Source organism: Pseudorca crassidens, chromosome 14 (genome assembly GCF_039906515.1).
Source record: "Pseudorca crassidens isolate mPseCra1 chromosome 14, mPseCra1.hap1, whole genome shotgun sequence".
Classification (NCBI taxonomy): domain Eukaryota; kingdom Metazoa; phylum Chordata; class Mammalia; order Artiodactyla; family Delphinidae; genus Pseudorca; species Pseudorca crassidens.
The window spans coordinates 68,513,932-68,530,098 of NC_090309.1; the positions used below are offsets into that span (position 1 = coordinate 68,513,932).

A 16,167-nucleotide genomic window follows, 5' to 3' on the forward strand; every position below is an offset into this window, starting at 1 on the left:
TGTTTTTGTTTTTTTGCAAATGAAGTTTTTAAAAGGAAGGGTGTAGAGGAACTTGCTGCTATGGTACCTGGTGCAGCCACCTAAAAGTTAACCTAGTGCTATGACATTTTATTTGTTCATATATACTGAATTATAGGTGTCAGTGTCTGAGGCAAAAGTCATCTCAGAGAAGTTAATATTTGTAAATTCAGTATCTCCATGTGGAAATTAGGTAGAGTTACCTAAACCAGAATGTCACTTTATCACTGCCAACTGAAAAAGCTATAGCTACTCAAAGGTAAGATGTATGTGTTCATAGATAAAAACTAAGATGATTACTAGACAAGGATAGTGGAAAATAAGTAGCAGTTTTGCACCAATGCAAGACAAAATATACTTTATTGTGACAGCAAATGCACATAGTGCTATAGGTAAGGCATGCTACTAGGAATCTGCATATAATCAAAGGCTGGTATGGAAATGAATGGGAATCAGTGTTGTGTCTTAATGCATGAAGATTTAGTCCATGGTGAAGGAAAGAGAAGAATTTGTGTCCACATATCTCAAATGCAATATTATACACCTACCAAATCAGAGGCCTATGCCTCTAACCAAGAGCCCAAAGGCAAATAAGAGAAACTTAATCCTAACTGTACTCAGAAATCACATCTAGTATCAATAACAGAAAGATTTTGCTAACTAATTTGAGGCAAATTTCATCTCTAGACAAAGACCTAGAAATTGAGCAAACATCCATTCATTCATTTAGCCAATTTTAACGCCATTTATTCCACCAGAAATACTCGAATATCTAGAAATAGTTTGGATAGAGAAACATTTACATTTTAATACTTCATAATGTTGTAAATTTTGGGCTAAAATAACCCCCTGAGTCAAATTTGATCCCTTTCTATTTGAAGGGGCCAAGTAGAATTTCAATTTCAACAGCTAAACTTCTGAGGCAAGATCTGAGAAAATAATGCTAGAAGATCTAGTCCTTTGATGTAACTATCAGGCTCCACAGACTTGTCAAAATCAATGCAAAACTGAGGAGGATAGGTTGAAACACTTTGCAAAGCAGTAGTTTTAGATAGGCTGCTTCACTTCCCTCCTTTTAAAACAGATGCAGATGAAATGCTTTCTGCATGAATGCACACTGACATTCTGTTCAACTGTTTTCTAAATGCAATACTGTGGATTTAAACAGTATGCTTTAATTTAAACAAAGTAGAATCTTATACACAATTTAGCTTAAGAGATGAAAAGAAACACTACTATGAAAATTACTTAACAAATACTCTGCTCTTTTAAAAGGTGATTTTAAAAGCAACACAGGACCAAAAACATCCAACTATTACTTTATTTATATTACTATGCTTAAGTTACATGGAAAAGACAACCAAGCAGTTCTGCCCCATATCAGGAAAAGTTTCCAATCAACACCAATTATGTGGTGACAAGTAACTAGGAATGGTGACATCTTTGGGTCAAGACTGACAAGGAAGAATGGGCTCTGATGCTACGGTTCATCTCCAACAAGAATATGGCACAATGGCCAGCACAAGCCATACTAACACTGAACCTTTAGCGCTGGTCACAAATTCGGATCTCTTCTCTGAAGCTAGCAAATCAAGTGAAATAACTGGGTTTAAAAAAAAGTTTTAAAATGAAGCCCAAATAAATTTAAGAACCATGCTCTTGACACATTTTCCTTTCAAAATTTACATAAAACACTTTTTCACTCTAATGGTCCAGATATTTTTCCTCACATAGCCCACCATGTAGCTGCAGATAGACTATTCTGCCTCAAGATGTAAACATAGGGGGGAAAAAATTAACGGCATCCACATAATATTCTCTCTACACACTGCTGTTGGATGGAAAATAGAAAATTTAAAAAAAAAAAAAAGAAAGAAGGAAAGAAAGGTTCCATCATAGATTCTCACAACCTCTTGTTCCACAGTTCATGAATCCGACTCTGATGCTAAGGTGACAGTGTATGTAAGTAGATTTTTGTTTTCAGTGAAGAAGACCTGGGAAAAAGATGGATTTATCTCTTTTTCTTCAAGAGTTATCAGATGGTACATGCTCCTCAAAGCCCTCACTTTCTCGAACTAGCGCACGTTCTAGGATCACACGGCCTTCCTTATAACGCTGGCTGTCTTCAGTGGCAAACTCATAGATCCATCCCAGTTTGCTATTGCAGTTTTTGCAGCTCACATCTCGAACCATGTGGCGGCCAGTGAGCATGACCCGGTCTTGAACTTCACTGTACTGCAGGTTAACTACCTAAGAAACATGTGAAAACAAAATTGCAAAGCCATGTAAGTTATCTGCCAAAAATGGTACACAATATTTTTGTTGGTGCAAGAACAGCAACTTCAGAAAAACGAATAGCAGTTGTTACTTTAGTCAAACCTACAATACATTTCCCAAGAGCTATTTTTACAAACTGCTGGGACAGGTAAGCATCTGTACTCAACTGGACATCTAATGTAATCATGCATTATTGTATTAGTCTAAGTCACACTATTATACACGTTAGTTACACTTCTGTGTTATAGTGAAGAGTCCTTAACTTGGAGTCATAAAACGTAGGTCTGGGTCCAACTGTTATAATTCACCACTCAATGATGAGTACAACTATGGCTACCAATGCAAAAGAACCTAGTACGCAACAGGTACCCCATAAAAAGAAATTTGGCAGATTTGTTTCTGAAATTACATTTTATCTATAAAGAGACTGGGGTAGATTGCAATACATAGTTTTCAAGTGGGTTCAGAGAATCTGTGAAGAATTTCCAATGATTCTTAACACCCAATAATCTTCCACACGTTACTTTTCTGTAAAGAACCAGATAGTAAATATTTTTGGCTTTGACGGCTATATGGTTTTTGTCATAGCTATTTAGCTCTGCTGCTGTAGCACAAAAGCAACCATAGATAACACATAGAAGAATAAATATGGTTGTGCTTCATTAAACTGTACTTACAAAAACAGGCAGCTGGCCTGCCATGGTGTGCCAACCCCTGCTCTATACCGAAATAAAGAGCAAGGGGTATATACGCTATCAATTCTTTGAGAGAAAAAACTTATTTCTAAGTGGAACAGGGGAGTGTCCACTGGAGAGGTTTAAGTTGAACTTCTAAGAACAGGACCTTGGACTAGTTCTGTTCCTTAGCGTAAAGTATTTGGAAATTCAAGTTTGCTGGTACACGTTAGATTCCAGGAGGCAGAATCACATCAACCAATTTCAAAGCCAGCCAGAAATTAGAGAAGGAGGCAGACTATACACTAATGTGTAAGTCAGGAAGCGCTCTTCCTGTTAGCAAACCTCTTAGCCAAATCATAATCAGAAGGATGACTGGTAGGCATAAGTTAAAGCAAGGGAAGTTGGTTAGATGATCCTTATTCACTTGCACTGTCAAACTATGACAGCTTAATGCAGCTACCTCTCTATAAGGATAAATCCGTGATATGGGGGTATCTTGGCCCCTTCAATAGTCTGTGAAGTAACTACCAAATTCTTACACTGAATGTCTTCTGAAGCAACGGAGACCACCCTTCTTATTATAATACAATCTTTAAACTCTCAACAATCAGTTCTATAGAGCACAGCTCTCATTCTGACTCTTCCTGGCATCTCCATGCTCTGAGGGGTATTCTGGTACTGCTATCAAATATATCCACTGAACCCACTTAGGAAATGAAACTGGTTTCCCCCACCAACCTTGTTAAAAAGAAATGCTCTGCCAGTGGCGCCTGTGAATCGAGTGGAGATGAGTTCTGAGCGGTTGGTCAGGATCGTATCGCAGTTTGCACAGGAAAACAGACGGGTACCACCAATATGATCAAGGAAAATCCTGCCCATTTTTATAGCTGAAGTTCTAAAAACCTAGGAGCAAATGGAAAAGGACAAGAAACACATTATGATTTTTTGAAAAAATTTGTTAGTACCTACTTGGTGGTGTCATAGAGAACCATTTATATACACATATGTGATCTCTTTATAGTACTTAATACGTGAAATAGCTGACTCTGAACAAAAGGATCCGAAGTTCACACACTGAGGAAACAAATAGGCATACCCAAACTAAGAACATTTTAGAAGCAGTAAGTCAAGGAAGTAAACATGCTTAGGAAGGTCAAAGAATGGTATCACTTCTCTTTTGATGGGTATGAAAAAAACAGGAAGACAGTGGAATATCAAACTGAATGATGAGAAGCACAAGCAGAGAGGTGAGAAAAGAGGTTTAGCACAGGGTTAAGTATACATTCTGAGTATGTGTAATTTGAGAAAAGACTTGTGGGATGAGAGTGGGATGATCAGATAAGAGTAGAAAAAGGGGCGATCAGAAAACAAGAGGGTAGTCTGGTTCGAGAGCATGGGGGGCCTGGCTCTCTGGTCATCAGGTGCGTCAACAACCACGAAGGGGTGATGGCACTAACAGTAGTTAAGTTTGAGTCTGTGGAGCACTGTACTAGGATGCTTTACTTATTTCAAAATCATCACGACAACTCTGTGAAGTTATCGCCCCCATTTCAAAGATTACCCAAGGTTACTAACTGGTCAAAGGTTACACAGTTTCAAGTACAGAAAATCGTGACGGGAATACGGCTCACCCAAGTCAAAGCCAAAATTTTTCCATTACTCTAACACAAGAAGAGGACACACAAGATGGTCTAGGCTGGCATAAGGCTAGTAAAAAAAGAACAGAGAAGAAGGGAAAGATGAGCCGTCGTTATATAGCTTACTATTTTTAAGAAATCCTTCCAATTCAACAAATCACAGAAGTTCTGAAACATTGCAAAAAATCTCTGAATCCAACTTCTGAAACAAGGATAATCACACTCCAATATTTTAAAACTTAGGAGAGTTAATATATGCAACTCCTTAAATTCACTGCAATTAATCGCCTAAAACAGTATTTTTAAGATCTAGACATAGTCAAGAATACACTATAGCTTTTCATTTTAAAAAGCATTTATTCCTGCGTGTAGTGATCAGCTCCTATGTTTTAAATATTTAACATTATATGTCTTTAAAATGGCATGCAGAGCTAACACAGCTACCACTATGGAAAAGAAAAATCTAGAAGCCATGTGTAATCCACTGTCATCTTAAACTTGGGGAAATTCCATTACAAATTAAAAATTCCATTCCTTCTAACATCTGTCAACTTCCTCAGCCATTAGGCAGTTCTAATGTCATCAGAAATGTCATTATCACAAAGATAATTATGACTCCCATTACACATTATGATATGGGAGTTTAATAAAGAATGAAAAACAAATAGTGACTATAATTACAATGTATAGCTTGTAAAAGGAAAGCCAGTGCACTAACAAAAGTATCAATGAGTAAACCCTGGGTAAAAACACAAGACTTATGAAATGACATTTAGCTTTCTGATTGTATTTCTGCAAAGCGACAACAGAAGGTAAGACTTGCTGTCTACTGTTTCAGTCTCTAGGATAGCATTACTTTTCCCAGATGCCTAAGAACACATTATTTGTTATGCAAAGGTCAAAGGCTGCAAATCTGAGGCCTGCTGGCTGAATTCATTTGGTGGCAGAGGCATACAGCAGTGAACAAAACAACCCTTCCCTCACAAAACACTAGTGGACATGTTTAATCTGGAGCACAGTTTTTTACTTTTAATAAAAAACCGCTGAGAATCACTTAAAATTTGAGAGATTTCATTAAGAGCCTGTATTGGGCCTTTAAAAAAAACAAAAAACAATGGGGAGAGCTGGCAACACAGGGCATATATTCTCATAGGGCAACAACTGGCTAGAGGTGAGTGGTGGCTGCGAATCCCCAAGCTAGGCCATTTCATTTGCTTTGTGTCCATTCTGTGCCACAAAATTACTTCACCTGTTAAGACATTTGAGTTTATGACTCTTGATATAAATTAAGCATTCAACAACCCTGTGAGTAGTTGATTTTGGTCATCTTTCTTAATACCGGTCATTTAGAGAAAGGAATCAACAGCAGGGTTTTATAGTCTCACCTCTGAAGACATAGTCCTCAGAATCTATATTTCTCTGAAAACTAGTATTTGTGCAGTAATTTAGCCTCCAGCTTGGGCTTCTGGGAACTGTTACTTTCAAGCCAATTTTCCTTCAAACTTTTAAATACAATATTCATCTTGTAAGTTATTTCAACCATAATTCAAGAATAACTATATATTTTTGAATTGACTGTGACAGATACAATACTATTGAGGAAAATGTTCAGAACTTCAAAATGAACTCTCCTGATACCTTCTACCTACATCTCTATCTTTGGTTCAGTATTACAACGTAGCTGTGGCCATCTGCTTGCTACTGGATACATGCAAACTATTTCTAAATGGGGTAAATAGATTTAACATGCCTTCTCTTCCCTGCTTCAAATTCAGACTATTTTTAACTTTTACCCAGCTATTTTTTACTGGATTCAGTTACATGATTCATTACCAAGACTAAAAATATCTGTACAGAATCACTATTCCCAGTTGCAGTTGCCATTTGGAGAGTTCTATATATGTATATAAAACTGTAAAATGTAGTTCTAATTTGCCAAAAGAGAGAAGCCTGAATGCCATGGAATCCAGCAGAAGCAAGCAAAACACCACTTGCTGTTGAAGGTCTCTGGGACATAGAAAAACCTTCGCAGGCCATTGGGTCCCAGGTGTTAGGCTTTAGCTTCGCTGGGCTAGGAGTGCAACCTAGTGCTCACTTCCCCTGTGCACATTCGGGAGGACTGACGTCAAGCAGACTGCCACTTCATTACAGAAGGGGGAAGGTTATTAAAAAGCTAACACATAACACCTGAATCAGGTTTCTCTGGACCTGGACAATATATTGAACTCTGTCTTAGACTTAATAATATGGGACACTGCATTTGGTACTTTACATATCACATTTAATCTTGACAATTTCTAAAGTAGATATTATCCTAATTTTGTAGAGGAAGAAATAAAGACTGTGACTTTATGAAACCATCCAAACTGGGATGTGAACTAAATTCTGCTCCAGTTCTTTTCACCCCACTTACTCTCTAGTGACCAGAAGAGACAGCCGGATTCAGTCCTTCTCCCTCAGATTTATCATGCACCCCTCCTGTCTCCATGCTGAACCTGCTATATTCCCTAACTTTGTTGATGGCAACTCCAATCACTCTCCTAAACTAGAAACCCTGGCAACTTCTTTAAGAAACTGCAAAATTGACAATACCTCCGCGATCGCTTTTCGAGGTCTTTCCTCCCCCTCCCTCATCAATGTCTTAGTTCAAATTCTCATCACTTCTAGATAAACCTCCTGTGGTCAGGGAGTGTGCATTAGTAAATGCAATATACATTCACAGGTGCCACTACATTTATGCTAAATTAGATAGTGCTACAAAAGGTACTTCAGCCTTACTTACAAAAGACATGGACTTCAGCCACCCCTTTCTAAGAGCTTATACAGACCACTCCTCTACAAACTTTGAAACTTTTTATCTGACAGGATAGAATATAGCTGATTCTTTAAAAACAATTTTCTTAAAGGAATAATTTACATAACATAAAATTTGGCCATTGTAAGTGTACAAATGAATGACTTTTAGTAAATTTACAAAGTTGTGCTACCATCACCACAAACCCTTTAGCTTTAGAATATTTCCATCACCTCCCCCAAATCCCCACAAACCCTTCTTCAGTCAATCTCCAGCCACAGGCAACCAATGATCTACCTTCTGACTGTTTTTACATCTAAATTATTTCCCAGATATGCTAATCACCTTGCTTGGATTTAGAAGAGTACCAAATATCTTCAGTCACATATCTCTAAAATATCTTAAGAATGAATTGCTTTCACAGATGACTAATGTTCTCTGTATTGATTCTGGGGGCACTTACTGTGTCCCTAAGTAATAAAATGTGTGTTATGGTATCAGTGTTGAAGTTCAAGTTTATAACCAAAATTAGCCCCAAACTCATCATTAATTAAAGCTTTAAGACGCTCTCTTCCTTTTTAGCATTTCAAGCAAAAAAGAATCTAATAATCTTAATTTTTATAAGTGCCATTCCCCAAATAATTTAATAAATAAGGTCTCTTGGGTACTAGATTTTCTTTGCTGTAGGTTATTGAAACCTTAAAAGGTGGAAGTAAGAAAATTATCAAATTTGAGTGTTTAACTGGAAGCCTAACATCAGTTCATTTGAAATTACTGGAAACAGTAAGGTGTCAGGTTGAAAATATAAGTGAAATTCACACATGATATGTTGATATTTTAGTAATTGATTTCAATTTCCTCCCTCTTCAATAAATAGAATTTAGCTACCTAGAATTTTCAATTTCTATTTTAATAGGAGACTCCAGTGAAGCAATACATTAAGACCTTTACCTTTTTACAGTTTTTTAAATTTATAGGATTTATAGAATCTAAGAGAAAAAATAGTTTTTCTCTTTCAGAAATCCATGAAAGACAGTCTCCAGGAATGTATTATTTTAAAAATTAAGACATTATGGACTATATAATTTCCAGGTCAATAAAACAATTTTCTAAAAAAAGGTTTTTTGATTTAGTTTTTTAGAGCAGTTTTAGGTCCACAGCAGCAAAATAAGGCAGAGATTTTCCACATGCTCCCTGCCCCAACAAATGCATACCCTCCCTCATTATCAACATCCTTCACCAGAGTGGTACATTTGTGACAACTAATGAACCTATAATGACACATCATAACCACCCAAAGTCCATAGTTTTTTAGGGATCACTCTCAGTGTTGTACATCTTATGGGTTTAAACAAATGTATAATGACATATATCCATCATTATGTTATCACTGTTTTAAAAATTCTCTGGGCTCTATTCATCCCTCCCTCTACCACCAACCCCTGATCTTCTTACTCTCTCCATAGTTCTTCCTCTTCCAGAATGTCATACAGTTGGAATCATACAGTATATAGTCTTTCCAGATTGGCTTCTTTTTCTTACCAATATGTACTTAAGGTTCCTCCAAGTCTTTCCATGGCTTCATGGCTCATTTCTTTTCAGTGTTGAATACTATTCAACTGTCTGGATGTACCAGTGTATTTATCCATTCACCTACTGAAGGACACTATGGTTGCTTCAAAGTTTTGACAATTATGACTAAAGCTGCTATATATATCCCCATGCAGGTTTTTGTGTGGACATAAGTTTTCCATTGGGTAAACGTCGAAGAGTGTCACTGCTGGATTATATGGTATGTTTAGTTTTTTCAGAAACCACCACACTGTCTTCCAAAGTAGCTGTACCATTTTGCATTCCCACTAGGAATGAATGAGCTCTACAACCTCACCAGCATTTTGTGGCGTCAGTATTCTGGATTTTGGCCATTCTAATAGGTGTGTAGTGGCATCCCACTGTTTTAACTTACATTTCCCTGATGACATATGATGTGGAGCATCTTTTCATGTGCTATTTGCCATCTGTGTATGTTCTTTGGTGAAGCATCTGTTAAGGTCCTTGGCGCAGTTTTTTTTTTTTTTTTTTTTTTTTGCTGTACACAGGCCTCTCACTGTTGTGGCCTCTCCCGTTACGGAGCACAGGCTCCAGACACGCAGGCTCAGCGGCCATGGCTCACGGGCCCAGCCGCTCCGCGGCATGTGGGATCTTCCCGGACCGGAGCACAAACCCGTGTCCCCTGCATCGGCAGGCGGACTCTCAACCACTGCGCCACCAGGGAAGCCCTTGGCCCAGTTTTTAATTGGGTTGTTTTGTTACTGTTGAGTTTTAAGAGTCCTTTGTATATTTTGGGTAACAGTCCTTTATCAGATATGTCTTTTGCAAATATTTCTTTCAGTCTGTGGCTTGTCTTTTCATTCTCTTAACATTGCCTTCCACAGAGCAGACTTTTTCATAGTAATGAAGTCCAGCTTGTCAATTATCTATTTTCATGGGTCATGCCTTTGGTGTTGTATTTAAAAAGTCATTGCCATTCTCAAGGTCATCTAGGTTTTCTCCTATATTATCTTCTAAGAGTTCTATAGTTTTGCATTTTACATTTAGGTCTGTGATCCACTTTTGAGTTAATTTTTGTGAGTGGGGGTGTAAGGTCTGTGTCTACATTCACTTTTTTGCATGTGAATGTCCAGTTGTTCCAGCACATTTAAGGTTATCTTTGCTCCACTGTACTGCGTTTGGTCCTCTGTTAAAGATCAGTTGACCACATTTATGTGGACCTATTTCTGGGCTCTCTATTCTATTCCATTGATCTATTTGTCTGTTCTTTCACCAATACCATACTGTCTTGATTACTGTAGATATATATTAAGTCTTGAAGTTGGGTAGTGTCAGTCTTCTGACTTTATTCTCCTCCTTCAATACTGTGTTGGCTATTCTGGGTCTTTTGCCTCTTTATAGAAACTTTAGAAAAAATTTGTTAATATTCACAAAGTAACTTGTTCGAATTTTGACTGAGACTGCATTGAATCTACAGAACAAGTTGAGAAGAAATGACATCCTGACAACATTGAGTATTCCTATCCATGAACACGGAATCTCTCTCCATTCATTTGGTTCTTGTTGATTTCATTCATCAGAGTTTTGTATTTTTCCTCATATAGATCGTATACACATTGTTAGATTTGTACCTAAGTATTTCCTTGGGGGGGGCAGGCGTGCTAATGTAAATGGTACTGTGTTAATTTCAAATTCCACTTGTTCACCACTGGTACTGATTTATACACACCACACACACATACACACTAACAAATATCCTGTTCATTAGTCTGGTTCATTGCTGAATATATTCTTTAAAAGCAGGGGTCAGCAAACGAAGATCTACAGACAAAATTCAGCTCACCACCTATTTTCATATGACCCAAAAGCTAAGAATGCTTTTTACACTTTAAAATGGTTGGGAAAAAAACAATGAAAGAATATTTTGTGACATGAAAATTACATGAAATTCAAATCTCAGTGACCATAAATAAAGTTTTATTGGGACAGAGCCATACCCATTTGTTTATACTTAGCTGCTCTCTCACTACAATGGCAGAATTTGAGTATTTGCTACTTAAACCTTATGGGCTGCAAAGTTCACAATATTCACTATCTGGCCCTTGACAGAAAGTGTGCTGACCCTTGCTGAAAAAATTGTTTGGAGAGCAGAAGAGCTTTTCATTTAAAAAGCAGACAGTCTTTCTCAGAAAAAAAGGAAACTTGATTGGCATTCAGGTTTAAGGATCAACAGGAGTATCCAACAAAATCAATTTAATCCCACTCCCCTCTTCTTCATGGATTTTCTAACTAAAGTCCTTAACTTTCTGTAGTAAATTCAGCATGTTGAAGATCAACAATACAAAGATTATAAAAATAGATAGTATACCCAGCTGCTGCCTCCTTCTCTCTCCACCCCTAGGATTTAAACAATGTAGCTCAAATACTTGAACTCAGGGTTCAAATCTCAGCTCTGCCGCTTAAAAGTTGCATAAACTTTGGGTAAGGTATCCTCACCTCAGTTTCTTCATCTATAAAACGGTGACAGCAGTACCCATCTCTGAGTTGTGAAAATTAAATGGCGATAATACATTTTGAGAACAGTGCCTGGCACACAATAAATGCTAAATAAAGATAAATCTAGTAAAATTAGATTATCTTCTTCAACATTCTCCACCTGAACTTCCCCCTCCAATTACAGATGAAGAAAGCAAGGCTCAGAAAGGATATGAAACAAACTATTAACTGGCTTCATTTCCTGTTAATCACTGCAAAGCTAAGTGACCAGGTGACAGAAATTACATGCAGGAGGAAAGTTAGAAACCTTGTGAAGCATCTCAAATTCTCAGTATCATAATTCTAGGTCTTAAAATAGGCACTTGCCCTCCCTGTAACTAATAATCCAGTTGGGACTCAACCCTGGCAAGTAGAATTCACAGGAGGAGGAATCACACTTCCCAGCCCTAAAAATACCAGGGAGGCATCTCTAAGAACCCTCTGGTGGGAAAACACCCAATCCACAGATAGACTTTTCCTTTGTAAAAGAATTATTTCCTCAGGGCATTTCCACAGACCACAAAACACACACTCTACCCAACTCTAACTATCATTGGACAGGTAAGAGGAGTTTTTCCACTGCACTAGGAGGTGGTGGGCAAATACAAGACACAAAAACTCTCTCCTGCAGGGAACTGAGTGTGCAGGAGCCTAGTGCAGAAAGGGTTAAAGGAATCTGCCCTTCCAGGAAAGGCTGTGTTTTGCAATGGTTTGGCTAAAATGGAAACATGCGGGAGCAAGCTTGTATATCTGGTTTTCAGTCTCTTCCCTCTCCAAAAAGGGAAGGAACAAAACTCAAAGGACTTTTAACAGTGCTGGGCTGATTACTATAATTAGCATCTAACTCTACTGTTATCTCATCAACTATTTCATACCAATTTGTGATGAAGTTCTATTGAAAACCTACAAGAGAAAATAATAAATTTAGTTTGATCCACAAAACCAATTTTCCAATTTTTTTTTTTTTTTTTACAAAATGTTCACCAAGCCAAGGTTTCGGTGACACAAGAAAGCTATGCTTTCCTCTTGTTCTCTTGCAATACCTGACCAGTTTACTTTGCTGTTTCAAATGATGTTCTGGTTGTGGAATCAGGTCTTCATTTTTTTTTTTTTTTTTTGCAGTAAGCGGGCCTCTCACTGTTGCGGCCTCTCCCGTTGCGGAGCACAGGCTCTGGACGCGCAGGCTCAGCAGCCATGACTCACGGGCCCAGCCGCTCTGCAGCATGTGGGATCTTCCCGGACCGGGGCACGAACCTGTGTCCCCTGCATCGGCAGGTGGACTCTCAACCACTGCGCGCCACCAGGGAAGCCCTCAGATCTTCATTTGACAGTAACTTTTATATTTTTGTTCTTGCCTGCTAATAATGCCTTTGTTGTTGTTAAATGTTTTCCAAGTTCACTGTTTCTATAATTCTTATTGTTCAGTTATCTCCAGAAAATAAGACTAGTCATGTAACTCAGTGAGTCAGCTAAACAATCTGAGTTGGTAATCGCCCCAAAACAGCTTTTGGCAAGACAAATTCAAGATCTCTCATTTGCTGTGATGCAATACCATGAGTCAAAAAAGCCTCTAATTGGATGGACTGGAGTACAATTTAACTCTCTGGTTTCCTGATTCAGGTGTCAAGTAGCAAGTTTCATGTCACACCTAAGGTTCAGTTCCTACACCACCAAGTCATTACTACACAGGATTATCAGAGAAACTGATATTGGTTTATATAGCCATTTAGGCACTATGAAACCTAAAGTGATAATCTGGGCAGGATTATACTTGGTAGGACTATCTTCACATCTTAATATTTAGGATTAGCCTCATGTCTCATGGACTGTTTTTTTGGAGGGTAGTAGCTAATTTAATCTCATTTTTAGACTTAATTTTGGCCTTATTTCCCTTCCTTTTTAATTTTCTAAACCTTTTTTTCTTTCCTACCACTTAAATAGAGCAAAAGAAAGGGCAACTAAGTCTAGGGAAAGGTCCTCAATGATCCAGCCAGATTATTTTAGAAGCAGCAACATGTATTTTACATGTTAAAATCCAATTTAGTGTCCCTGTATAGAGTTAAAAAACTTACTTAAGCACATTTCATCAACACCCTCTCCTATAGATAAGATGGCTGCCAGAAATAAACTTAAAAAAGAAACAAAAAAAGCCAAACAGTAAGCCTGTATTGGGCACTGAGCTGGGTGAGAATGTGATAAAGGCAGACATTGGTTCTTTCCAAGGAGCGTGACATTTTACCTGGTATTCCAGTACAAAGCCAGAAAGATAATGGCATATGTGGAAAATACTTTGTGTGCCAAATTCCACAAGCTCTACCTTCTCACTATCTATAAAGGCTCTGGGCCTCTTTTTTTCCTCCTAGGCCTCTGTTTGCCCAATAGCATCCCAAAGCCTCTTCATTTTCTAGGTCTAATTAATATTAATCCACTCTAGGATGCTTCACTCTTCTCACTGCCCCATTTTTGAACTTCTACAACATCATTTCATAACTTACTAATATTTAACTGCGTACTGTTACCCAATTTCATTTGCCTATGCCTTTTTACTAAAAACTGTGCGTTTCTAGAGAAAAGATCATAAATTATTTGCAATTTCCTTCTTACTTAACATAGCGCGAGTATGCAATAAACTTTTAGGGAAAGATTCCACCAAGACGCTTCACATCTGGCACAAATATGTACCCTGGACACACTTCATGCATTTTGGTTCGTCTTTTGTTGGAACACAGCTGCAACACTGCATATGCAACTGTGCAAGATTAGCTAATACCCTATTGCCCCCAGTTACTTCAGCAGCAAGTCTAATTTCCCCAAAACACAAGGTTAGCCTGAGGTTACTTCAGGTTTTCCATCTGTCAAGGAGATCTGAAATAAAAATCCTCAGATTACCAACAGGGCTCTGTAAACAGAAAAAATTTAAAAATAAATGAGCTGTACACCTTCCCAGACTCTCCGCGCAAGGGGAGATTAATCGGTGTCGGGATTAAACAGATCTTTGTAGTATTCCAATTTTCCAACTCCCGCTGTCCGGAATACTCATTGTCCTACCTACGAGTGCAGAATAAAGGGGTGACCAGGGTGCGCATACGCCCCACCGACAAGGAAAGCAAGGATGCTGTTCGCGTGGGGCAGCAGGCGGCCGCGCGACACCCCGCGCCGGTGAGCACCGCCGCAGCCACCCACGCCCCGCGGCCCAGGCTAGCCCCAGCTGATTGCGGGCACGTGACGCCGCGGGCCAATCGGGAGGGGCCGGGGCCCGAGCGCGGCGCGGCCGGGCCTCCTCCGGCACAACAAACACGGGCCGGAAACAGCTGAGCGGGCGGCCCCGCGGTCCCGGCCGCCCAGCAGTTGCGCCACGCCCTCCGTCAAGCGTACCCCTCCCTCGGCCCGGGGATCTCCTGGGGTGCAAGAAGGCAGGGTGGCGGGCATCCAGCCTTTGGGGGGCAGCAAACAAAAGCCAACGCCGACCCCCGCTCATGGCCAGTGCCAACCGAAAGGGGATGTGGCCCCTTTGAAGGACAGGCCACGCCGTGGCGTTATTAACGCCGCACATCTCGGAGTCGAGTTCGGACTTCACCTCGGGGCCGTGGGCGCAGGCCCCGGCGGAGACCGCGGCGGCGCGGAGTCCGGGGCGCGCCCCCGACACTGCGGCGGGGACGCGGCCCGTGGGGGCGGGGCAGCCCAGGCGACGGGGTCGCTGGCCAAACTGCCCGCGGAGGGGCGCCGGAAGCCCCGGCCGCGACGTGCAGGGCCTTAGAGGCTGCGCCGGGGCGGGAGGGCGCGGGCGCCGAGATGGAGGTCGCCTCCGTTGCGGTTGCGCCGGTTGCCCCGGTTGCGCGGCGGGGGCGGGCTGACGGCGGCCGCCGCGCCTGGGCCTCACAAAGAGGAAACAGGCCAGCTCGTCAGCCCGCAACCCCGGCACCGGAGCCCGCCCAGAGGGGCGGGGGTCGGCCGCGCTGGGACCCCGGAGGGAGCGCGGGGAGGAAAAGGCACTTCCTGCCTGGGCCTCCCGCCCCGGGCCGATCCCGGGTGTTTCGAAGCCGCTGACCCGGAGGGGCGCCTCAGCCCCCCTCAGGCCCCGAATCCAGCCCCCGACCGCCGCACTCACCCCGAGCGGCTGTAAGATCCACGGCCGCCAGCGGCTCTTCGGTCCTCAGCTGAAACGAAGCCCCCTCAGCCAGCGGAGTCTCCAGGTTTAGTCAGGCCCTGGCCTTGGCCCCGCCTCTCCCTGGTTGGGCCTCAGCGTCAATCACCCGGCGTAGCCCCGCCCCTCGAACAGTCGGCTCTCCCGGTTGGCCCAGAACGCCCATCATTTCTAGACCCCGCCCTCTCCCCGGCACCCTGCCCTTTCCGCTGGGCCCCGCCCCTTCTCTGGCTCACCCTCCCCCACTCCCGCTCCCCTTTGCGTCGCGGCCCGCCCCTCCCAGAAGCCGCAGACCCAGGGCAATCTCCCTGCAGCTCGCCCCGCCCCTGACCCAACGCCCGGGACTCGGACAGCCAATCAAAGAGGCTAACTCTGCCCCCTCTCCAGATGCAGCCAATGTGGAGAGACCTGAGATCCACCCCCTTCCCAGCTGAGAGCACACAACACAGCGTCCACGTGAGTCAGCTTCTTAAAGGAGACTGCCCGGCCTTTCTAATTGCTGCAGCTGAGAGACATTGCGCGTTATCAGCGTCA

The 16,167-nt window shown here is 41.3% G+C and overlaps 1 protein-coding gene across 1 annotated transcript; it reads right to left on the minus strand.

Moving 5' to 3' along the window:
- Positions 1-1,325: 1,325 nt before the first annotated feature.
- On the minus strand, positions 1,326-15,753 carry YPEL5 (yippee like 5). Its single transcript, XM_067703346.1, has 3 exons — positions 15,598-15,753; positions 3,711-3,875; positions 1,326-2,268 (listed from the first exon to the last, which is right to left on the minus strand). Exons 2-3 carry the CDS (start codon positions 3,849-3,851, stop codon positions 2,044-2,046), a joined length of 366 nt encoding a protein of 121 aa, XP_067559447.1. The 5' UTR covers positions 3,852-3,875; positions 15,598-15,753; the 3' UTR covers positions 1,326-2,043.
- Positions 15,754-16,167: the final 414 nt, after the last annotated feature.

What these genes read in the sequence shown, in the direction of transcription:
- YPEL5 (XM_067703346.1), bottom strand. Translation starts at nt 3,851, where the DNA reads ATGGGCAGGATTTTCCTTGATCATATTGGTGGTACCCGTCTGTTTTCC. An exon ending in GAGCATTTCTTTTTAACAAG is followed by an intron (nt 2,269 to 3,710) that starts GTTGGTGGGGGA and finishes CATGTTTCTTAG; the next exon opens with GTAGTTAACCTGCAGTACAG.